Genomic DNA, 23,375 nt, shown 5'->3' with positions numbered 1-23,375 from the left:
CGTGCTAGATGAAATGAGTCGCCATGCAGTGACGGGAAGTGCGGAACCGGAGACAAACATTTCATTCCAGACACGAAGAGAGTAGACGTAAAGGGTAATAGCTGCTCAAGCCAGGAGCATTTGGCTTGGACGGGGTACTGGTCTCGTCTGGCGGCGCAGGTTGACTGCCTATTCAAAAGTTAGTGCCCCGACACTCTACCACGGCATTAACATTAAGTAGCCCAGCTACGTGCCTGAGTACTCGGCGAAAAGAGCGGCAGATACATGGACGACAAGGGAAACATTCGCGACGGAGGAAACTGCATTGAGCTGGACCATTTGTATCTCAGTGCGCCTGGAGTGGAGCAGCAATTTGATGGCCGTCTCATGTCAGTTCGATTCGATATATTCTAACTGTGACGGTTGCAGCCATGTCCCATCAGAGTTCCGAGAGAACGCCTGCGGGCAGATTGGAGACTTTAATCAAAAGATGCAACTTGTGTGTGTGCGCGGGGTGCTAAGCAGGGAGTAGCTTAGAAGCAGATGTGCTTTGTGCTTCATTTAATTCAGAGATTGCTTCCAGTCAAGTCTTTTTTCTTGCAATGTTTGGTTGTATCCTAAGCCTCGTTTGAATCATCCGGAGACATTATGGAGCCCGGAGTCGTTATAAACACGCGCACTTTCATTGGATCCTTGGAAATCTAGCACACACCTCAGAGGTGCTAAACTAGATAGCTTATGCGGAGTAATTGGAAATAGGCTATGAAATCCTTGTCCACTAACCAACTAGTAAGTCAGTTATGGAGGACTCCGTAGAAGCTGGAAGTATGGCGCAGAGAGTACTTGTAACTCGGTAGGTACACAGTTAGACATGTATGTACTCCGTACTCCGGAGTAACTATGGAGAAACTAAGTTAACTAGTTAGTTAACTAGTTACTTACCTAAGCTTGGTGAATGTTCGTTGGTAAGTTAACCAACCAAATCAACTGCACGCAGGCTGGCTGGGAGTCTGTTGGCTCTGCGCTCGGGACCCTGTAACTATGTAACTACATAGATGGAGAGCTCTGTAATAACACCAACTACGCTATTAATCCAGTGACAGGGAGTGCATATGTATACTAGTGAGAAGGCCTTGTTTAGATTGATGTGAAAGCATCCTCAATCTTTGTCAGTCTACACATTTTTCTTCATTTCTCACTTCTACTTTGCAGCCACATTAGTTAGTTACTTATGTGTAACTATGAGATCAATCGCTGACTCTCTCTCCCCAAAGCTCTCCAGCGAATCTTCCCTCCAACACCCCGCACTAACCGACCTTGTTGTTGACTGCTATCACACACTCGACACTAGGAATAAACAATTCGATCATGGAAAAGATCTCGAATAAGATCGCTGCTCTTCCCGAAGATGCAAACTACTTTTCTCTGGAGTTCTTCCCTCCGAAAACGCAGATGGTGCGTTTGTGAACCTCAGCCCCGCAACCCGGCCGCTTTTTGCCCAACTAGCTAACTGCATCGCCTTTCCAGGGCTCAGCAAACCTCCAAGCCCGATTAGAGCGTATGTCCCAGGCCCTTCGACCGCTTTTTGTGACCGTAACATGGGGTGCTGGAGGAACCACGGCTACCAAGTCCCTTGAACTTGCGGAAATATGCCAGAGACAATTGGGTTTAACCACATGCCTGCACCTGACATGCACCAATATGAACAGGACTCTAATCGATAGCGCACTGGATGAAGCAAAAGCTCTAGGCATCCGGAATATTCTGGCGCTGCGGGGTGATCCACCCAGGAGTGACGAGTACAACCTTGATGGAGAAGACGATAGCAACAAGGAGTTTACATACGCCGTAGATCTAGTGCGGTATATCCGCAAGAAGCACAGTGATTACTTCTGCATAGGCGTGGCGGCTTATCCAGAAGGTCATTCCGATGAGTCTCATCCTGGTGTCCAAGATCCCGTCAGGGACCTCCCTTATTTGGTTGAGAAAACTAAAGCGGGAGCCGATTTTATCATGACACAATTGACCTACGATCTGGAGGCATATAAAAGATTTGAGTCAATGCTGCGGAATCATGAATCTGGAGTGTTCAAGACCATTCCGATTATTCCTGGCTTGATGCCCATTCAGAGCTACCCGAGGCTAACCAGAATCACGAAACTAAGCCACGTCCGCGTTCCACCAGAAATGTTATCTCGAATTGAGGCATGTAAAAAGGACGACGAAGCAGTTAAGAAAGTCGGCGTTGACATTCTGAGCGAGTTGGTTGAAGGAATTAAAACGATTCCAGGCACAGGGCCCCGAGGCCTGCATTTTTATACGCTGAATCTGGAGAAGTCTGTGTCTTTTATCCTTGAGCGATGTAACCTGATACCACCATCATCGGAGGCTTCAAGTGACACAGATTCAGATTCAGTCTTCGCCTCCGGAAACTTGCAAAACGGACTTGGTACAGCGGCAGGCAAACCCCCATTAATATCAAGGCGCCGAGCGTCATCTCTAAATTCTCAACCGCATAACCGCGTAATTGTTGATAGAGCTGATATATCCTCCCAAAGCTCTATCACACATGAAGCATCCGCTCAGGGCGCTGGTATGCCTGCTCTTAACCCTCCTCATCGCAATACAGCTCTACAAATCTCTGAAGGGATGGGAGCACTTGGCCGTGAAGCCACTTGGGATGACTTTCCCAACGGTCGTTGGGGTGATGCTCGCTCACCTGCGTTTGGTGAGATCGATGGATACGGTCCGTCCTTACATGTGACAGCAAATGTTGCCCGTCGATTATGGGGATACCCGACTACCCGCGAAGATATAAATAACATATTTAGGCAGCACGTTTCCGGTGGATTGCACGCAGTCCCCTGGTCTGAAGGAGGCGCCGCAGAGGAAACAGGTGGTTTAAGCCCGGAAACAATCACCATTCGTCCATACTTACTTAGCCTGATAGAAAAGCGAGGTTGGTGGACCATTGCATCGCAGCCTGCAGTCAGCGGAGTTCGCAGCGATCATCCCATCTTTGGCTGGGGTCCGCCTGGTGAGGGTTTTGTTTTTCAGAAGGCATTCGTGGAGTTCTTCTGCTCTAAGGATGACTATCGCTCACATTTAAAACCACTACTTCAACGCTATGGCCATGATGAATTTGCGTGGTTTGCGACAAATGCAGCTGGTGATTTCGAATCATCTACATCTTCTTCGATACCGGTTCCTACCGGACCTGTCGATGCCGTTTTCGATGATATGGATAGTTTCCCATCTTCGAATTCCGGCGGAGTTAACGCGGTAACTTGGGGTGTTTTCCGCGGAAAGGAGATCATTACACCTACCATTATCGAGGAAGTTAGCTTCCGGGCATGGGGAGAAGAGGCATTCCGTATATGGGATGAATGGAGACGAATCTTTCCCCGGGGCAGCCCTACTGAAAAGTTATTGAACCGGGTGAAGGAAGACACATGGCTGGTTTGTGTTATTGGCCAGCGTTTTGGTGCCGGGGGTGACCCTGGCAAAGATGCTATGGAAGAAGGAAAGATTTTGTGGAAAGTGCTCGCTGGTGAGAATGTCTCCCTGCAATCCTAGAATCTTTCGGCTTTTTTGAGCTCACAACTTGGAAATAATCGCTTGTGGACACGGGGTGTATGGTGTGGTATGGCATGGGAATCGGGGTATACTGAGGATTTCTTGCTGAGATTTCATAAAAATGAATTTATCGTATTCATATTTTGCGAGAACCCATGAATCCATTGACTGGTAGATATACCGACCACTATTTGCTTACGGACGTCATCTAACTTCAAAGCCTCAAAGTCAACAGTCGACTATTCTTTAAGTTACCTATCCCACTGATATCCTCGGCTGCCAGTGGTAGAGCCCTCATATTGGTACTTTTCTTCCATCTCATGGTACTTATCGAAACCAAGCCCCTCACAAACTTCGCCATACGACAATATTTGCTCTGGTTTCCCAACCAAAAAGGATGCCTTCAAGTTTTCCAACGTTTCTCTGATGCTCCTCAGCTTCGCTGCAACCAGAGTCCATGGATACGTGACAGCAGCGTATCCCAACTCTCCCAGCTCCTTAGCAGATAGATTCTCGGTCTTTCCCCCTTCAATAATATTAGCGAAACAAGGAAACTCCAGTTCCTGGAGGAATCTTTGCATGCTGGCGCGGTCTGGGGGGGCTTCCAGAAAAATGCAATCTGCACCGATCTCTTTGAATTTACGCGCTCTGGCAAGCGCTTCATCGTAGCCGTGTATGAAACTATCGGTTCGAGCTAGGACAAAGATGTCCAGCCCTGAGTTGCGTGCGTCAACTGCGGCTTGGATGCGGGCGTATGCTTCGTCGCGGGAGACGACGGACTTGCCCTTGGTATGGCTACAACCTAAGGTAGATTTCAATAAAACGGCTGAACAATGAACAGTGGAATGAGGCAGCGAAATGATGTCTGTTTTGCTTACGCTTTGGCCACGTTTGGTCCTCTATCATTACGCCTGCCGCTCCAGCTAATGCGAACCTGCGGTACTCGAAGGATCAATTCACTGGCTCAGTTCAACCTCTGGGGAGGATCGAGAGAAGACTTAGAAGAAGAAGGCGTCTGTTGATCTGACAACCTTACATACCCTTCAACCGTCCTTCGAACATTCATCGGGCTTCCATATCCAGTATCACCATCCACAAGCACAGGCACACTGACCTGTCTCACGACCTCCTGTATTTTCCCAACTGCTTCTTGAAAAGCGATATATCCAGTATCAGGCAGTCCATAGGATGATGCCATTGCGAACCCGCCAAGGAAGACGACGGGAAATCCGGCTTCTTCCACGAGTCGAGAACTCAAACCGTCGTAGCTGCATACTTGAGCAACAATTTTAGATGGATCGGCGTGCGCCTCATTGATCATTGACCGGAGGCGAGATGCCTGAAAAGAAGGAATCCGGCCACGAACATTGGGGATTGGGACTGTGAGATCCGTAGCCCTGTTGCTGTTGCTGTGGGGATTGATGATGGGGGTTGGATTAAAAGAGAATGGATAGGGGTGAGAGTTGACGGTTGGCTTGGACATGATTTCAAATCAATGCAGCTGCAGTTCTGCTTCAGTCAATTTTAACGGTCTCCAGGACTAAAACTTGATCTCTACTCCCGTTTGGGCGATTGTAGCGCATCGTACGGGATGGTTCACAGGAATACGTGGTATGCTGGACACTGGGAACGTCTCCGATGTCGGAACGTCAATGGATTTTTGGCACTGGCGGCGAGAAACCAGTTGACGTCGTGACAATCCAAGATGCAAGCTGACACCTCCACCGAAAGGATTCATCTAGTATTTATACGCTGAAAAGGGGGAATAATTTCTAACGACTTGAAGCCAGACATTTGTTATTTTCGTCATTACATTACATCTGTGTCCTCATGCTGTGCATCGTGCAGTGTCCCTGCAGGCTAGATGATGTAGCGGAACATTGGAGCTTTGTCCGCCTTTTCCGCTGTATCAACCGGCATAATTGGGTTCGGCTTTCCGTATTTCTTGTCTCGTCGCGCGTTTTCAATTCGATGGCGAACGGACAGGACGATAGACATAATACAGCTAAGTCCCAAGAACGCCAGCACAATGCTATACCCACGGACGTAATCGGGCCCCTCCCGATCTGGAAAACTTTTGCTAGCAAGGATGCTCCAGCAGTGGCCCGCGACTACAAGGATGCAAATTGCTGTTATCTTCTTTGATTCGGCGCCAGCATTGTCCGTCACCCATTGTATTCCCAACGGGATGCATGGAAAGATGCCAGCCACCATGAAGAAGACCCCAACAAGTGCGATTTGGGGATTTTCTTCGGCAGGAAAGGAAACTATGAGAGCCGTCCCTATTATCGACACCATGGTGGCACCGATGAGGAACGGTCCACGGGTTCTCCGCTTGTCCGAAATGAAACACACCCCAAGCATCACAACCCACGCGACGAGATACGGACCAATAGTCATGTACTGGGCCTGGGTATTTGTATATCCAAGTGACTTGAGGATGTTTGGCAAAAAGATCGAAATGGTTGCAAGGCCTGCATCGTGTCCCATCTTGACAAGGGCACATGCATGCACTTTCCAGTCTGTGAAACCTGACACAATGTGCCTCTTGACTAGCACATTGTGCCCCTCACTGGCTTGACCCCGATTCATTCGCTCAATGGATACCGCACGTTCTTCTTCGTTTCTGAAAAGATTGGCGGTTTCTGGTCGATCAGGCAGAAAAAATAGAATCACAAAAGCGAAAATAATGGTTGGCAAGCCTTCCACGAGAAACAGAACTCGCCAGCGTGCGAAGTGAGTTTTGATCAGTGAAATCCCATAAGCGATCAGCCCGCCGAATGCCCCTGACAGGGCAGCCATCCCCACGAAAATGGAAGTACGAAACGCTACTTCGCTGCGCGTGTACCAAAGCGTAAAATAGAAAACAGCACTCGGCGCAAATCCTGCCTAGATGCAGTTGAATACATAAGCTGTTCGACAAAATCTGGGGTGTCTCACTTCAAATAAACCTATGCAGAATCGAGAACTTGCAAGGCCGGCAAAATTAAAGGCACCGGCGGCGGCGGACGCAGATACACCCCATCCCAGGACGCAAACAAACATAAACCTGGAGGGATGAAACCTTTTGCCATAAAGAGTAAAAGGGATTGCGAACATGACGCTGGCAAAGATTAGCATTACATGAGAGTATCTTGAAACCTCAGGCCCAAAGACTAACTATCCGAAATAGAATATGCTCGCTGCCCAGCCGTAGTCATCATCATTCCCGTTTAGGACATCTTCAACCAAGCCTTGGAGTTTGGCATTTCCGAGGTTGCTTCGGTCAAGGTACGCCTAGTTGTTCGCAGCTGATGGTCAGCGATGCCAGAGTGCACATGGGGATTGTGGACAAACCAGGAGGTAAAGGGTGACCATCTGAGGCATAATGACCATATCTTGCCGACGAACAAGCTTTCTATCACCAGTTCAAATCAGAGACACTGACAATAACCGCGCTTGGAAAATATTAAAGGATCTGGGATCGCCTACCTTTCGATTTCAGCCCTATACTGCTCAATGGCAAGCTCGTTTGTCTCTCCCACATCTATTCCTTCAAGCTCCACTCTTCCATCGTCCATGTTCTCTCGGAGGTCGCCCTTCTTCCTATATGTCGCCGTTTCTCTCGAATACCCTACTCTGCATTAAACAATCAAACAAACATAGAACAGTGCAGCGAGAGGAACGATCAGGATGGGAGGCAATCCAGGCAAAAGACAACAACAACAAAAGAAAAAAAGGGGGGGCTCCTTTTCAAAGGAAGACATTTCTCTTTTATACCGGTCGCTGCCTAGCTCTTCCAGATGGGATCTAGAGGAAAAGAGAAAGAATGCTTCCCGGTTGTAAACTACTCCGTACTCCGTACTCCGTACATGCATCCCAAAACTATATAATATCTCTGGAATCTGCAGTCGCTAGCAGAGAAACCATGGTTCACGACGGGGTAACCATCATGCCAAGGTAGCGTGATGGGCTGGTGATCGACACCCCTTTGTGAAACTCAAGGGGGCCCATCTCTCTCTTATCAGATAAAGTCGGGATCTGTAATTATGCGGCATCGATAGTGGTGATTTGTGGGGAAGCACGAAAAGCAGAGTCGAGAGGAAACTGTGCATATCCCGGGGGGCAATCTAGAGGGATTACGGAGTACTTGCGGAGGAATGCCTTGTACGGGGTAGGCGGTTAGGTATGCTCTCCCGTTGGAATTTCTCGGAAGAAGATTTTCATCTGACGCATGCCGCCGCTTCAGCGCTGATCAGCGGAGTGCATCCAATCCAGCTATCGGGCTGCAGCAATGGCGCATCTGGCATCTTGGTTCCGGAAAAGCTTTGAAAGGGCTAGGAGCGGGTCATCTCTGCCGTGGGCTTCAAAAGTTTGCTTGCTGCATGGTCTCGGAGGGATTGCAATCCGTACGCCGTTACGCTGATCAACCGCGAGCTACCCATGTTTCTGCTTCAGCAAGCAAAGTCTTCCCTTAATACTCAATACTCCGTAGTAGGATAGGAGCTACCGTAGCATGCCCATTCACTAACTGGTCAGACTTGTCAATTTCAAGCTTCTGATGAGCGGGAAACGGACTAATTGGTCTATCTATGGAGTTCAGAGAAGCACACTCGGCATGCTGAGCTCGGGGTCTTTACTTGCGCAACATGCGAGATAGCTCATTCTCTGCAGTCTAAGGATATGAAGAGCTCGGATCAGGACGCTAGTCATACGAAAATGTTTGTCCAAGTTTCCCAAAGTGAAATTTGGTATGTGAACTTGCCCTATGCACGCTTGGGGCGTGTAGCTCTATATTTGTCCTACCTCACCCTCCAGCTATAGCTAGCCCATTCAAGCATTTTTCTCTAAAAAAAAAAGGGGCATCCGATTTCGGAGGTAGAAGACATTCGATGTATATCGCGGTTCACCACACGAAGTTAGACATCGTCTACGCGAGTGGTGGTATAGTGGCACCAAACCCCGTCCGCCGCTGGGTGGATTATTCTGATTTCTCAGCAAATCCGTGTGCCTGGAGCTCGTCTGCTCCCACATCTGGCGTAGGTACGGATGACTCTGCTTCCATGAGTTTCTGTGCGTGGTCGTCGAGGCGTCCATAGGCCCTTGGATTCCTTTTTGAAGCCCCATGTTCTGACTTGGCTTGATAGCCTCTTATTCTAAGGTGATATCAATTACACTGTCCCTTTAAAGCGGGAAGATGGGATGTCATACCTTGGACCCTGACCTGTCTGCTCAGGGAATTCCGGGGCGTAAGCCCGTTCAAATGTTTCCACATCTTGGGCAAATGTCCCGTTCAAAATGCTTCCTCTGACCGCAGCGAAAAACTGATCCATGACGTGATGATTATGGATCTGCAGCAACGTCCATGCAAGCATTTCTTTTGCATTGAGCAAATGCTGGATATATGCACGGTGGTGATTCTTGCAGGTATAGCATTGACAGCCGGGTTTTAATGGCTCAGTATCAACTGCATGGCTCGATAACCACATATCGAACGCCAAAGGTAAATTCCTTTTGCTATTCTCTGTGGGCGGCTGAGGAAAGGTGAAATCGAGTGCTAAACCTGCGTCGGACGCAGTTCCGATAAATGGTATTGTTGTAAGGTCAATCCCCAAAGAGATCTCCCTCAAGACCCTATGAGGGGTGTGAGGGTTTCCGAAAAACATTCGGACAAGGTGTGACATGGAATCGGGGACAGCCTCGACTGTTGACCCATCAAAGAGAGCGAAGCCAGAAATCGAATCCTTCATCTCATCTTCCAGATCCTGCACATATAAGAACTGCAATTCCTTCTCCAGGGGGAGTAGTGGAGCAAGGAAAAGCGATTTGTTTGACACCCCGGACGTGTTTCCGGCGCCATACAGCCGGTCAATTGTGTCCCTAGTCCATGCATGGGTTCTGTCCACCATACGTTCCCGCCTCTTGACACCCGGTGGCTGCGTCAGGACGAGATCTGCTAGACCGACCGCAAAATCCGGCTGTAACTTCTCGACAGCTTTGGCATATTCTCCGTCTTCAAGCTGACGAAACCCGACAGAGGTGAATATCGTAATAGAATTTGAACTATTTGGTGTCGTGCAAGCGATAGGTGGAACTCTTCGTGGACCCAAAATCAGAAGGATGTCGTCTTGATGGCATAAAAAGTTCCGTAAAGCAGATTCAGATTGCTGTGCCGGGGTCTGATAGACGGGGGGAGTTACTCGTGGGCCTCGTTCAATGACTGGGCTGCTCCAGAGAGCAGAAGGATTAGCACGGGAGCCAGTGACGGTTCACGAGAGGGACATACAATCTTCCAGCCCAGCATATAGACTCTGAACGGACATATGATCTCGCATCGTGTCATGGGACACATGCGGGATGGCACCTCGGGAGGTAATTGGGACATAGTGAGGGGTCTGGATTGGTTTTCGTCCTTTGAGACACAAACGCCCGAGGCGCGGAGCGAGAATCGAGGGAGCGGAATTCAAGAGAGTGAATCCGTGCATTTCATCGGCCAAATTGTTAGGTGAGTTAGAATTCATCTTGGCCGCTCTGCAGGCTTCTTGCGACACACGAAAGTTCGTGAATATCGATTCGCGCGTCTGATCACGGCGGATGGCCAGGTGATGGCTGAGTCAGCAACTTTATATCGCTGCTCCAGATAATGAAGGCGAAAGAAAAACAGCTGCTAGCTTCAACCAAGGAAAATCGATGAAGCTGTTCATTAATTGCTCAAAATTTGACCCAAGGGAAATAGAGTGGAAGCAGTGCCGCTTCTCAGTCCATCACACCGGGAATGAACAAGGGCAGTCCGTTCACAATGAGCTTCGGCCCCAAGCAAACGGAGCAAACAAAGCCGTCGCAAAGCTCCCCACTGCCTCACCCCGGTCAGAGTCAACATGGACCGTTTCGCGTTGAGTCGCGAATAGCTACGCCGTTTCTTTCGCTAGGAAGTATATATTAAAAAAAAAAAAAGGGACTTGATTCCAACAATGAGTTCAGATGCTGCCGTAGCTCATGCCGATCGTAAGATGGCCCGAGGTGCACTTATTGTCATTGAGGGGCTTGACAGGGCGGGCAAGTCAACCCAATGCGCGATATTGGTCGACAAGCTCCGTGAAAAGGGCCATGAGACGAAATACATTCGTTTCCCAGGTGCACATCCCTTTCGCCTCTAAACATTGAACTCCGTCTAACGATTTTGTAGATAGAACAACTTCGATCGGCAAAATCATTGACGGCTACCTGCGAGGCGAGACTCAATTGGATGACCATGCTATTCACCTGCTTTTCTCCGCCAATAGGTGGGAGTTAGCGTCTCAGATTCGCCAGGATATCTCCAATGGCATATCTATAGTCATTGACCGCTATTCTTACTCTGGCGCCGTCTATTCCGCTGCAAAAAATAACAGGGAGCTGTCACTGGAGTGGGCGTGGCAACCTGAGATTGGGCTACCCCGGCCGGATTTGTGGTTCTTTCTCAATATATCCCCAGAAGAAGCTGAAAGCAGAGGCGGCTACGGCTTGGAAAGATACGAGAATGTCACTCTCCAGCTGCGGGTTGGCGAGCTTTTCAAGTCGATGCAGGGGATGGAAAACAACGAGGAGATGCGCATAATTGATGCAAATCAATCCAAGGAACAAGTTGCACGAGATATCTCTGCACAGGTGCTATCTGCGGTTGATTCCATCGAAGGTCCATTGAGGCAACTAGGCCACTTGCCCTTTTGAACAACACCCAGTTCTCTCGAAATGACGATACTCGGTCAATGGTTATTACATCTTCCCATTCTGCATCATCATTTGTCGCCGCTTTTCAGCCTCGCATAGACGTGCCGTTGAGATTGGTGCGTCTTGACCTAGGAGCACCTTTTTTCCGGCGATTCAAGAGACAGCAGCCCAAGGTCTTCTTCAATAACGCGTAGCTTTGGGCCCCAGCTATTTTCACTTTGGTCGAACTTGTCGGTCGCGTCGAAATCAGAGAACTTATCCCGGGATCCCGTTGAACTGGAGTAAGCTGAGTCTATGAAGGGAACACCTCCATTTCTTTTTAGCCTTCCAGAACGACTTTTCGTCTCAGTCCTTTTGCCCCGTATCCTCAGAGTCATCTCTTTCATTAAGATGGACCATTCTATGATTGAACTACAGCTCGGACATTTCCCGTTCATGGGAATTATTCTGTTTGGCGCATTCCCAATCTCAAGGAACTTAGATGAGAGACAAAGTATATGGGATGCGCAATTGCATTGTCCGTGCGGGCAGATGGCTATCAGGTCGTCTTCCAGATTCAGCTTTTGTTTGCAAATGCCACAAGGAATAACGTGCTTATCAAGAAGAAACTCAGCCTTGGCAAAGTAATTTTTGAGCTTTGCATCTTTGATGTCGAGAGAATCGAATGGTTTAGTCCCGTCTTGTTGTTTTTCGATATATTGGTCCACGACGACATTGATGGAGTCTGGAATTAAATTGTCTAGCAGCTGGCAACAACCCTGCCATGCACGATAAATCTCGGCTGAGAAGAAATGGACTTCTAGTGGCCAGACAGAAAAGTAGGGCGAGCGTAATAAGAGATGTAAGGATTTCAGGATGCTTTTCAGAGATGAGCGAGGACGAGAGGAGCGCTTGGCCCGCCTTTCTGAACGGGGATATATCTGCACAGGAGGCTGCGATGATTCATCTTCGTGGTCGGCATGACGAGAACTTGGTGTATGTTGCCATGCCCACCTAGATAAAGATACCAAGTAGATCAGATGAGTATGTTTCAGATCATGTATTTGCCAGGCTGAGAGACGGAGGAAAATCCCCTCGCAGGAGGGAAAGCAGCAAACTCACTCGAATTGCAGTGCCGCCGTTCTACTCATAAAGCCGCTCACGAGCATGACCATCTCCCATGGCCTGAGGGAGTCTTTATGCGTCCTTTTGGCACCGCCTTTTATGAGGCCGTTGTGTTGTGCCAGCCTCCTTGCAGGGTTGGGGGTAGATCCAATATAGAGACTGGCGTGTCTGACAGTTGACCGCAGCAAGTAGGCGCAATAGAATGCTGGTATCGGTTTGACAGCCTCCTGGGATGGTGGTTCGTATGAGGGTGTATGTCCCATTGAATCAGGCTCCGAATACATTCCCAGTTTGATCTTAGATGTTTTCAACAATGCTAGAGGCAGGATACTTTATGTTGCCGGTGGATCTAATCAGTAAGGACTGGTATTGTGCGCTCCTGGCATGTCTCATCCACCTTGAGATGTGCGCATCAAATGTCTTCAAAATCTTTGGTATGACTCAGTCACAGCAAATAGTTACACAGCTTGATTAACTAAGTCCTCCCACAGAGTGATAAATGCTTTCGAAACTAACCATGTAGCCCTGGGTATGTGATTGTCGGTGATAAACAAGCAAGCTGCTGCGATAAACAAAAGCAGCACGGCCATCCATCAAGGATCCTGATTGGACAGTGGACGGAACATCAGTTTTGCCAATTCCCGAGCTCCTGGAAGCCACTCCCAACCTTAACTGCGCCTTTTGGCTGATAAAAGCATGCAGAGAAGAGGATTATCTGTGTTGACGAACAGCTGCTGGGGTACTCCGTAGAGGACGGAGAATGGAGGAGAATGCCAGAGAATGCTGCATTACACTTCCATGTCCGGAAATGATGCATTGATGGCGATGGCAGCTTAAAACAGCGAGCCTTTGAGGTCTTGCAACACAGTCTCTCGCCGCCTGTTACTCCGTCCCTGGGATCTTGATTGACATTGGCTGCAAGCACAGTAGCCTCAGTCGTATGATGACAGCATGTACGCCGTATCTGCAAGAGAGCGGCATTCGCGCTCATTTCCCCAAATTATCAGGTCCTCCTGCTGCACTTCTATCAAACCACGAGAATATCCCTCTAGGTTACCTCTCATAGTTTCTCCCAAGCTCGATCTGGCACCTCTTGAAGGGCCCTCCGCCCCGGCTCTGAGCGAAGACCAGACGGCGGCTTGTCGCCAAGAGGTGCCTGGATCGACGAATCGTTCGAGGGTGCCAGGATGACGGGGGGCTCAGGTCACACCCTAAGCGCCAAATACCGTCCCATACCGGGTTACTTACGTCACACCCAAGGGCTGTATCGTACTTACGCGGGATCTGTGGGAAGTCGGGTGTTCCGCTATTTTTTTTTAGAGCCTGGAGCTTCTCGGTCTGCAGCTCCAAGAAGAGCGAGGAAAACCACTGACGCCATTGCTATGGAATGTCGGATTGTGGTTGCTCTCCTTCTTTTTCTTTTTCTTTTTCTTTTTCTTTTTCTTTTTCTTTTTTTTTCCTTTCCCTCTTCCCGCCTAATCATCCAAGCTCAGCAGAACCAGCTGCGCATTTATGCAGGTTATCAATTCAACACGAACCACGTCAATGATCTGTTTGTTACCCGGTCAATCAGACTTGGCTCTGTGGAAACCACTCTCGGATGGTAGGTAATTTTACGGCGTTCGCTGGCATTTGATATTCACAATCCTCAGCCTCTATGCCTCGGAGCTTTTTTTTGCCCTCTCTGAACACAGGTTTCTCCCCTGAATAGTCTATTTCAATTTCTCTCCTACTCTTGCTTTGACACGCCAGCGGCAGAACCTGTCCAAGGATCGCGGACGGATAAGCCAATGAGTTATAGCTACTGGGTATATCGGTACCTTGAGCTAGGTACTTATCTTCGGCACATACATAACTAGCAGCTCCAGGGTGGTACTCTGCATGCATCAATGTTGAAAGCAACCTTGCATGCCAGGGTGCACGGAGAACAATAAGGTAGTTAGTCACTTTAAGGTGGGAGATGTTGATATTGATAATGAATGGGTGGAAGAGGTGACCGCTGACATGGCAAGAGAAGGGCTTGCGGATTCCTATCCACTCTTTCTCGAAGCCAGCTTAGTGCCTATGATGCTGTGGATAAACTTTGGTGCGCGTGGTATTGCATCTATGTCCACTTTCAAGAGAAGTTTTTGGTGAGCCAGGGCTGGTTGCCCGGCTGTGTGCGCTCTGAAGGCCATTCAGGCCAGATAAGCTCAAGAGAGCAGCGTCATCACGGAGTTCGCTGAAACTGTTACCACGCCGACCCCCAAGAAAACTTTGCACGGAGATGAAGATCCTCCCAGCACATCCATCTGCATTGGCATCTGTAGAAATTTCACACTTTGCTACTGCCACCGCGAAGTAATTATTCCCCGAGCACGCTGGAGGATGGCAAATATGGAGACGCAGTGGCGGCGATGCATCCGTGGACGAGACAAGGCATTATTACCGTAGTTACCGTACGTGACTAGCTGGCTAAATTTTCAATACATCACCAGCGCGTAAGATACCGTACCGTTATGGAAGGCTCCACCCAAGGTTGGCTAATATCGCTCCTCCCCATTTTCATCCATTGATGAGGTATTCTTCGCTTCCCTCCGATCACCTCGACGTTTCGGCTGATCTCGCTCGCTCCGGCCTCCTCACCGCGAACTCTCGTCTCTCCCCGTCTGGTGTCCTCCATCCAACTCGTCTGCCGTATTCTGCTCCCCTGCTGAGTCCCTGTTTCTCCCCAATTACTCCTCTTCCGTTCCGCCCAAAACTCACTCTGCCAATGCGTTGTTCGCATCCGGCTTGGGCTTCTCCTTAGGCGTGACACTCCACTGATCCTCTCCGCCTCGCACTTCCCACCACCTTAGACATGGTGGCTCCGCCGTCAACGGGAGGCAATGCTGCCGCGCAGCATCCCCAATCGACCAGCCGCTCCTCTGCCCGGATCGCGAATTCCTCCCATCACCCTTACGCCCCCAATGTTCCGCTCAGCGCTCGAAGGGCTGCGCCCTTGGATCTTTCTACCGTCGAACGCCGAGGTCATCAGAGCGCCGTTAGAGAACCCGTAAAACGAGTCCGACCGCATAGCCTGCCAGAAGCCCCTACCTTCCGGCCTACCGAGGAGGAGTTTAAGGATCCCATGGAATATATTCGGAAGATTGCACCCGAAGGAAAGAAGTATGGCATTTGCAAGATCATTCCTCCTGATAGCTGGGATCCGCCGTTTGCTATTGATACCGAGGTATGAATGCACTTGAAGAATAGGAACAAGAAAAGAAATTTCAGAGACTTTCACTCAGCTGCAGCCTTTGCGATGCGCGATGAACTCAGTGACGCTAACTATCCTCTGCAGCGCTTCCATTTTCGAACCCGTAGACAAGAACTTAATTCAGTTGAGGGAGGTATGTATGGAGACAATGGATCGTGAACCCCAGCCGACTCTCGGACCTTAGGCTAACAGTGAGGAAGGAACTCGAGCGAATCTGAACTACCTAGATCAGTTAACGAAGTTCCATAGACAGCACGGCACGACGTTAGCGCGTTTCCCGAGTGTTGACAAGCGCCCGCTTGATCTTTACAAATTGAAAAAGGCTGTCGAGGTTCGAGGCGGCTTCGACCAGGTCTGCAAACTGAAGAAGTGGGCGGAAATTGGCCGTGACTTAGGTTATAGCGGAAAGATTATGTCGTCGTTATCCACGTCTCTCAAGAATTCCTATCAGCGTTGGTTACAACCATACGAAGACTACCTCCTTCTCGCAAAGCCGGGCGTTCAGCAGCAGCTAGAAATCGAGCACGGCGGTCCTTTTACTCCCTCTCCGAAGGCGTCTCCCCCAAATAAGAAGGTTTCCTCGAATGTAAACGGAACAACAGGAGCTAGTAGCAAGTCATCAACGGTAAAAGCATCCGCGGCACTTAATGCTTCCTTAGAGCGCAGTAAAAGCTCGGAAAAGCCGGAAAAATCAGAAAAATCAGCTCCGCCTCCCGAACCGGCCTCGATTCGGCCTATAACAGTTGGCTTTACCGCCGTGAACGCCCCTGCGAATGGTATCCCCAAAACAACTTCCTTTGTCCCTATTAATAATGGGCCATCGGTCGTGAAAAAGGAAACCGACCAAGGAGCTGAAAGCACGACAACTCAAGCTCCGGAGTCCGGTACTGTCTCGAAGAACTCGGAATCTCGTCGTGTCTCTGCAGTTAACGGCCATGATTCCCATCCGTTGAAACGGGCGCTGGGCAATGAGAGCGCCGCTGGTACTCCGCAGGCGGAAAATGGAGACGATGGTGCGAATGGCCGGCGGAGCAAGCGTCTCAAGAAAGGTATGCATTCTCTTGATTATGAATATCCCGCAGCTGACTGTTAACGTGCTTTAAGATGTTGCTCCGACAGTGTCGGGGTCAAATATGAGCTTACTACGCCCCACTCCTCCCCAGTCTCGTCCCAAAGGTGGGAATAGAAAAACTGGCGATGTAAGTACACCCGATAACCCAAGGGAAAATTTTTGTTGTGTAAGCATGCTAACTCGACTTTTCGCATTCAGAAATGTGAAACTTGCGGGAAAAGCAACGATCGCCCTTCGATTCTCCTCTGTGACGGTTGCGATAACGGATACCATATGCACTGTCTCGATCCCCCTCTTAGCAATGCTCCCAACTACGATTGGCATTGCCCGAAATGCCTTGTTGGGACGGGCGAATATGGCTTTGAAGAAGGCGGAATATACTCTTTAAAACAGTTCCAAGAAAAGGCGGATGCGTTCAAAAGGAACTATTTTTCTGGGAAGATGCCATTCGATCCGGTGCTTAACGCTCATCGTCGCGAGACAGAAGACGACGTTGAGCGAGAATTCTGGAGACTCGTGGAAAGTCTTACTGAAACGGTGGAAGTTGAGTATGGGGCGGATATCCACTCTACAACTCATGGAAGTGGCTTTCCTACCGTCGAGAGAAACCCGTTGGATCCATATTCCGTTGATCCTTGGAATCTGAACGTCCTGCCGCTGCATGGCGAGTCACTCTTCCGTCATATTAAATCAGACGTGTCGGGAATGACCGTGCCCTGGGTATATGTTGGGATGTGTTTCTCGACATTCTGCTGGCATAACGAGGATCATTACTCCTACTCCGCCAATTACCAGCATTTCGGCGCGACCAAGACCTGGTATGGCATCCCGGGCGCAGATGCTGAAGCATTCGAGGAAGCCATGCGCCAAGCTGTCCCAGAGCTTTTTGAGACCCAGCCTGATCTCCTATTCCAGCTGGTTACACTTCTTCCGCCAGATCAGCTGAAAAAAGCTGGGGTTAATGTGTATGCCCTTGACCAACGAGCAGGTCAATTTGTAATCACGTTCCCCCAGGCTTATCATGCTGGTTTCAACCACGGATTCAACTTCAATGAAGCGGTCAATTTTGCGCCTGCCGATTGGGAACCTCTCGGTCAAGCCGGTGTCGCTCGTCTTCGAGAGTTCAGACGTCAACCTTGCTTCTCGCATGATGAATTATTACTCACGGCCGCCGCTAGGGATACGTCGATAAAAACAGCTAAGTGGCTGGGCCCCGCATTGCGAAGAATGTGTGATCGAGAGTTAGAGCAACGTGCAAAGCTCCTAGCGCGCCAGAAGGAGTTGAAGCAACGGATTGAACATAGAGGTTCCGACGAGAACAAAAGTGAAGGACATGAGGACTTCAAGCTTGTGGTGGAAGACGCCGATTTGCCAGAAGAAGATTACCAATGCTCCTATTGCAAAGTGTACAGCTATCTGACACAATTTCGCTGCCATAAGAAGGGAAAAATACTCTGCCTACTCCATGCGGATAACCATACCTGCTGTGACGAAGATGTTTCTCGCCGACTGCTTGGACCGAATCATAGTTTGCGATATCGGATGTCTGACGAAGATATTGCAGCATGCACGCAAAAGGTAGAGGATCGCGCGCGGATCCCTGAGGCTTGGGGAGAAAAACTCGAGAGAATTCTGGAAGACGAACCGAAGCCTTCTTTAAAGGCGATGCATTCGCTGCTTTCGGAAGGTGAGAAGATCCCGTACCATCTCCCTGGTCTCCAAGACCTCGCCACTTTTGTGCAGCGATGCGACAAATGGGTAGAAGAGGCAAATAATTACATTACTCGGAAGCAGCAAAACCGTCGCAAAAATGAAAAGCTTTGGCGAAAAGGTAATGCTGCGAAAGCTGCGCAACTGGAGGAACGCGATCGTGAATTGCGCAATATTGATAAGATTCATGCCCTTCTCGCTGAAGCGGAGAACCTTTCGTTCGACTGTCCACAGATTGTCAGTTTGCGCGAGAAAGTCGCTGAAATACAGAAATTCCAGGGCGACGCACAAGCAGTTCTCTGCAATCCACACGTCACTTCGACGCAGGAGGTTGAGGAGCTCGTGGAGCTTGGTAAAAGTTTCAATGTCGATGTGCCCGAAGTTGACAAGCTTGAGCGTGTTCTAAGGCAAATGAGATGGAATGACGAAGCTCGGCGAAGACGAGAGCAGTATCAAACACTGGACGATTGTCGTGAATTTATCAAGCAAGGCGAGGAACTCGGATTGGCCGAAACCAATGAACATCTCCTTCACTTCCGCGATTTATATCGCCATGGTGAGACTTGGGAAGCAAAAGCGAAAGAGCTTATGTCTGTTGAAGCTGTCCATTATCAACAACTTGAGGCTCTTTCTGCACAGGCTGCTAGATTCCCTGTCAGTCCTGAAACGCTGGCCGCAGTTGAGGCGATCTTAACAAAGCAGCGGGAGGCTCAGAAACAGATCTCCAACTTCTATGAGAAGAGCAAAAGTTCGGATTTCCGAATGCGTCCGCATTACAAAGACGTTCGTGAACTGATGGAGTCGCTGTCGCAACTGAACAGCAAACCCACTGGAACCATTGACCTCGAGCGGGAGCAGAAACGTCATGAAGACTGGATGAGGAGAGGCAAGAAATTATTTGGGAAGGCGAATGCGCCGCTTCATATTCTCAAAATGCACATGCAGTATGTCGAGAAGAAGAACTCTTTCTGCTTCGATCTTGAGGATAGATGTCGCCCTCCTGTGGAACCTGCATCGCGTGAGACAACCCCCGAGGGCGGAGAATCTCATTCATGGGTTGGTACGCGCTCAAAGAAGAAGGATGTCTTTTGCATTTGTCGACAGCAGGAAGCAGGGTTGATGATAGAGTGTGAGGTTTGCCATGAATGGTGGGTTCAAGTTCTTCATTTCGGTTATGTATTTATTCACTGGATGGTGACCGGTTATAGGTATCACGGCAAATGCCTCAAGATCGCTCGCGGCAAGGTGAAAGAGTATGACAGCTACACTTGTCCAATTTGCGATTGGCGCGTTAAGATCCCGCGCGACGCTGCTCGTCCTAAGTTAGAAGACCTTATCGAATGGCAAGCCGAGATTCCGGACCTTCCATTCCAGCCTGATGAAGAGCAAATCCTGGAAGCGATCATCGATAAGGCCTCTGCTTTCCGAGATTTCATACGATCGTTTACGAACTCTACGTGCACGACTGCTGAGGAGGTTCCAACACAGATCTTCTATCTTCGCAAAATCGAAGGTGCCGAGGTTCTACTTGCATATGAGACCAATTATTTCCGTCAAGAAATCCATCGCTGGGCACCGGTTGCTCCTGATCCTCCACCAATCTTAGAGCAATCCCTTTCTACTCGGAAACCCAGGCCCACTAAGCAACAGAAATTAATGGCTCAGCTTGGGATTGATAAACCCGAAGATCTTCCTCTTCATCTTCGCACGAAATATCACACGTTCCCACCTAAAAGGAAGTCTACCGAACCTCACACTGGAAGACCTACACCCTTGCAGCCAGCTCCACTCAAACGATCGGATACTCCAACGGGCGAACATGGATCTATTTCTGCCGGAAACACGACCACTCCCCCTACACTTCCCCCGATTCCCGCCTCTCAACCCCCTTCGTCGTTCTCGGGTTCGAATCCATTTAGCCTGGCGACCAGCGACGGTGGTCCTCCCTATGCCACTGGTCCTGGAGCTTTTCTTCCTCAAGATGGCAATTCCCATTCCCCCACTTTCGCCTCAACTCCTCCAGCTACCCGCCATCCTGGACTTGACCAGGCACTGTTTAGCCCTCCGGATTTTAATCGCAGTAATCCGTTGCGATCCCGATCGCCTCCCGACCTTGCCAAAGATGATGCAGGCGTTGGAGTTGATATTGACCATAGCAATCCCTTTGGCAGCAGTCCACGTCCAAATATGGATGAACTTTTTGCAGATTTGACAAACCAGGATGTGGAACCTGTTGAAGAAATTAGCCACGCAAATGAGGCGTTAGAGGCACTTAAGACTGCCCAGAACTGTTCCTCGAGGGATCGCTCAATGTCCGAATCTCGTGACGGTTTGGGCGATGCGCACCAGGAGAATGGTCTCATGGATGGTCTCGGGCAAAGCGGGAACGATGCGACTAATGCTCTCGAAGATGAATTCCTCAGCTGATTTGATACATGACTTCATACTCTACTCCTCAATATTTCAAACCATTTAGGGTCGCTTTATTTATTCTCCCGTGTTTCTTTTTCTATCTATGTAATATGTATAACTCATTATGTTGTTATTCTGATTGTTCCAGTGGCTTTGTTGTCGTGTTATCTTTTACGGTCAGCAGATTCGAAGCGCCCATCTGCCGGTATGGAGTCTCGTGTTGTTTGGATGGTACGGCGATAGGATTACGGCACGGTGCAAACCCCTTCATTACTTGGAGTTCGGTATCTGCGGCTTGTGTCTCTCAGTCTTCCTTTGTACGAACCGAGGCTTTAATTATTTTCAAGTTCAGCAAGGTACTTTGACAGGGGCTATTTGCCTTGCCTTTAGATTTAGTGGTGATGGGATTTGATCCTCGGCTATTTATTGTTATTATTCTTAGTGGGTGGAATACTGGGCGGTAGTCATATCGGTGGCTGATTTAAGATCATTCGAAATGGATGGGATAATTGTATTAATATTTACTAGTTATCCTTAGAGGAATCATTAATATCTCACGCCTTACTCTCCCATAATTTCAGTGCGACGAGAGCTCTTCCAGGGTCTCCACGTGACTTGACTTCATGGGCGCCATGTTTTTTCAATCAACTTCGGCTCTGGATCCTATTAAGATATCAGCGAGAATATGTCTGCGGATCCTCAATCTTCCATGAGCTTGCTTCGGTTTCTTAAGCAGGCTTCTCACTATGCCTCCTCGCAGACTCGACAAAATCAGGTAACATACGTCCTTGGGAACCCTTCGGCAGACCTAGACTCGATCATCTCCGCCATTTTATTTTCATATTTTGCGAGCTCCAGCAAAATACTTCAGCGAGCAAATCCAGTTTCTCGCCAGTATGTTCCCATCATCAATTTACATGATGTTCCATCGGGTAGGGAACTAGCAAGATTACGCCCTGAATTCGTCACGGCATTGAAACTTTCGACGAATGAAGGCGAGGATGGTGAAAGGTGGTTGTTGAAAGAGAATATTTTAACTATTGCCGATTTGAGACAGCGACTCCACCATAATAGATTAGGGTCTGACACTCCACGGGACATGGACGTGTTCATGGTCGATTGGAATGCACTGCCGGTAATGGCGAGTGGTATCCGTGGAATTGAGGGTATCTCTGCTGCCCATAATGATGATGATGATGATATTCGAATCTCGGTGAATGGGTGCATTGACCACCACGACGACGAAAAGTTTGTTTCGCCGGATGTAGGGATGCGATGCATCCAAACTGGTGTAGGAAGTTGTACGTCTCTCGTCGTTCGTGAGCTACGATCCCTTGGGCTATGGAAGGACAGCCCCGTTCCTGCGCAGAATGAAATGGTTAAGGATGCAGCTTCCCCGCAATTCAACGATGGGCCGGCCTTAATATACGAGTCTCAAGCCGCGAAGCTCGCATTGGCGGCTATACTTGCGGATACAACGAACATGACGAACAAAGATAAAGTGTCAGATGTTGATCGTGTGGCAGTATCATTCCTTGAAAATAAGATCAAGCAAACGCAGGACCGGAGTTGGAGTCGTGACGAGTTTTTCCAACAGATTATCGAAGCGAAGAATTCCAGTGTTGATAGACTAACCATAGACGAAGTCTTGGGAAGAGATTACAAGGACTGGATCGACCAGCTCCCCGCAGCAGGTGGATCTCCTGGAGATATCAAAATCGGAATATGCAGCGTGGTGAAGCCGCTTTCTTGGCTTGTTTCGAAGGCTGAACAAGAGGATGGAAAGTCCAACTCCTCTCAGCCGTTCTTCGATGCATTACACGGTTTTTCCCGGACCCGGAATCTTGACGTGGTTGCCATAATGACTGCGTACGCTCTTCAACCGGAAAACAAGTTTAATCGTGAGTTTCTACTGTGGGTTCTCAACCCGGTACATTTGCAGGGCCTGGAAAACTTCGAACTGTTGGCAGTGGATGAGCTTCAGCTGCAAAAGTGCTCGAGTGTTGATATACAAACGCATTCAACCATGGACCAGGCTTCAATCCGCATATGGAACCAGATGGATGTGTCGAAAAGCAGGAAGCGAGTCGCGCCGTTATTGAGAAATGTCATGGCTAGAAAGTTGGAGTAAAAGTGCATATTTCTCTCATAACAATGGTTTAGCTTGACCTTCTAGCCGGCCGAAATATGCACCGTGCTACAACAGCGACTACCTATTTATAACTCAAGGACATGATGTTATGAAACACGTCGAACGAAAATCCTTTGCAAAACTACCAGCTTCTTATCTTAGCGAGGCCATCCTTGCAAGGTAATCGTCCTAAAACAAAATTTGTATTAAAATCGCTATTGATAACAAGAACTAAAAACAGAAAGAGATTCAAAAATGAACGGCAGTGAAAAGACAATCATCCAATGGTACTCACTCATCCACATGGGTACATACTCAAACATCAAGCCATCCATCCAAACTGACATCTATCATGTCAGATTGAACAGAGTGCGGAAATCTGGTCGTGCTCAGTCATCTGCTCATTTCAACAAACCTCTTTCTTCCAAAGGAAGAAAAAAAAAAAAAAAAAAAAAGGTTGAAAC

General features: G+C 48.8%; 10 protein-coding genes across 10 annotated transcripts; 5 read left to right on the top strand and 5 right to left on the bottom strand.

The window, feature by feature from the left end:
* Positions 1–1,293: 1,293 nt before the first annotated feature.
* Positions 1,294–3,731, top strand: CIMG_06560 (methylenetetrahydrofolate reductase). The gene is made up of 2 exons (XM_001242663.2): positions 1,294–1,434; positions 1,507–3,731. Exons 1-2 carry the CDS (start codon positions 1,348–1,350, stop codon positions 3,553–3,555), a joined length of 2,136 nt encoding a protein of 711 aa, XP_001242664.1. The 5' UTR covers positions 1,294–1,347; the 3' UTR covers positions 3,556–3,731.
* A 75-nt stretch (positions 3,732–3,806) lies between these two features.
* Positions 3,807–5,038, bottom strand: CIMG_06559 (carboxyvinyl-carboxyphosphonate phosphorylmutase; the record flags this gene model as incomplete). Its single annotated transcript, XM_001242662.1, has 3 exons — positions 3,807–4,357; positions 4,434–4,489; positions 4,596–5,038. 3 exons carry the CDS (start codon positions 5,036–5,038, stop codon positions 3,807–3,809), a joined length of 1,050 nt encoding a protein of 349 aa, XP_001242663.1.
* Positions 5,039–5,415: 377 nt separating this feature from the next.
* CIMG_06558 (major facilitator superfamily transporter protein) lies at positions 5,416–7,115 on the bottom strand (the record flags this gene model as incomplete). The annotated part of the gene is made up of 5 exons (XM_001242661.1): positions 5,416–6,444; positions 6,496–6,658; positions 6,716–6,831; positions 6,892–6,952; positions 7,027–7,115. 5 exons carry the CDS (start codon positions 7,113–7,115, stop codon positions 5,416–5,418), a joined length of 1,458 nt encoding a protein of 485 aa, XP_001242662.1.
* Positions 7,116–8,088: 973 nt separating this feature from the next.
* Positions 8,089–10,055, bottom strand: CIMG_06557 (tRNA-guanine transglycosylase; the record flags this gene model as incomplete). Its single annotated transcript, XM_001242660.2, has 3 exons — positions 8,089–8,690; positions 8,746–9,754; positions 9,821–10,055. The coding sequence occupies 3 exons, from the start codon at positions 10,053–10,055 to the stop codon at positions 8,516–8,518; spliced, it is 1,419 nt and encodes a 472-aa protein (XP_001242661.1). The 3' UTR covers positions 8,089–8,515.
* A 410-nt stretch (positions 10,056–10,465) lies between these two features.
* Positions 10,466–11,928, top strand: CIMG_06556 (thymidylate kinase). The gene is made up of 2 exons (XM_001242659.2): positions 10,466–10,668; positions 10,721–11,928. Exons 1-2 carry the CDS (start codon positions 10,506–10,508, stop codon positions 11,242–11,244), a joined length of 687 nt encoding a protein of 228 aa, XP_001242660.1. The 5' UTR covers positions 10,466–10,505; the 3' UTR covers positions 11,245–11,928.
* On the bottom strand, positions 10,865–12,781 carry CIMG_11768 (GIY-YIG catalytic domain-containing protein). Its single transcript, XM_012358685.1, has 2 exons — positions 12,346–12,781; positions 10,865–12,237 (listed from the first exon to the last, which is right to left on the bottom strand). The coding sequence occupies exons 1-2, from the start codon at positions 12,630–12,632 to the stop codon at positions 11,373–11,375; spliced, it is 1,152 nt and encodes a 383-aa protein (XP_012214108.1). The 5' UTR covers positions 12,633–12,781; the 3' UTR covers positions 10,865–11,372.
* A 949-nt stretch (positions 12,782–13,730) lies between these two features.
* CIMG_11766 (uncharacterized protein) lies at positions 13,731–14,822 on the top strand (the record flags this gene model as incomplete). The annotated part of the gene is made up of 3 exons (XM_012358684.1): positions 13,731–13,951; positions 14,060–14,301; positions 14,366–14,822. 2 exons carry the CDS (start codon positions 13,731–13,733, stop codon positions 14,205–14,207), a joined length of 369 nt encoding a protein of 122 aa, XP_012214107.1. The 3' UTR covers positions 14,208–14,301; positions 14,366–14,822.
* CIMG_13065 (uncharacterized protein) lies at positions 14,673–15,115 on the bottom strand (the record flags this gene model as incomplete). The annotated part of the gene is made up of 2 exons (XM_004445331.1): positions 14,673–14,798; positions 14,843–15,115. The coding sequence occupies 2 exons, from the start codon at positions 15,113–15,115 to the stop codon at positions 14,673–14,675; spliced, it is 399 nt and encodes a 132-aa protein (XP_004445388.1).
* Positions 14,953–21,344, top strand: CIMG_06555 (PHD transcription factor). Its single transcript, XM_001242658.2, has 6 exons — positions 14,953–15,559; positions 15,671–15,719; positions 15,787–16,635; positions 16,691–16,785; positions 16,857–19,516; positions 19,577–21,344. Exons 1-6 carry the CDS (start codon positions 15,188–15,190, stop codon positions 20,793–20,795), a joined length of 5,244 nt encoding a protein of 1,747 aa, XP_001242659.2. The 5' UTR covers positions 14,953–15,187; the 3' UTR covers positions 20,796–21,344.
* Positions 21,345–21,465: 121 nt separating this feature from the next.
* On the top strand, positions 21,466–23,183 carry CIMG_06554 (exopolyphosphatase; the record flags this gene model as incomplete). The annotated part of the gene is made up of 1 exon (XM_001242657.2): positions 21,466–23,183. One exon carries the CDS (start codon positions 21,466–21,468, stop codon positions 22,909–22,911), a length of 1,446 nt encoding a protein of 481 aa, XP_001242658.1. The 3' UTR covers positions 22,912–23,183.
* Between the last annotated feature and the right edge of the window lie 192 nt (positions 23,184–23,375).

Source organism: Coccidioides immitis (genome assembly GCF_000149335.2).
Source record: "Coccidioides immitis RS genomic scaffold supercont3.2, whole genome shotgun sequence".
Lineage (NCBI taxonomy): Eukaryota > Fungi > Ascomycota > Eurotiomycetes > Onygenales > Onygenaceae > Coccidioides > Coccidioides immitis.
This window is presented reverse-complemented; position numbering and strand designations above follow the sequence as displayed.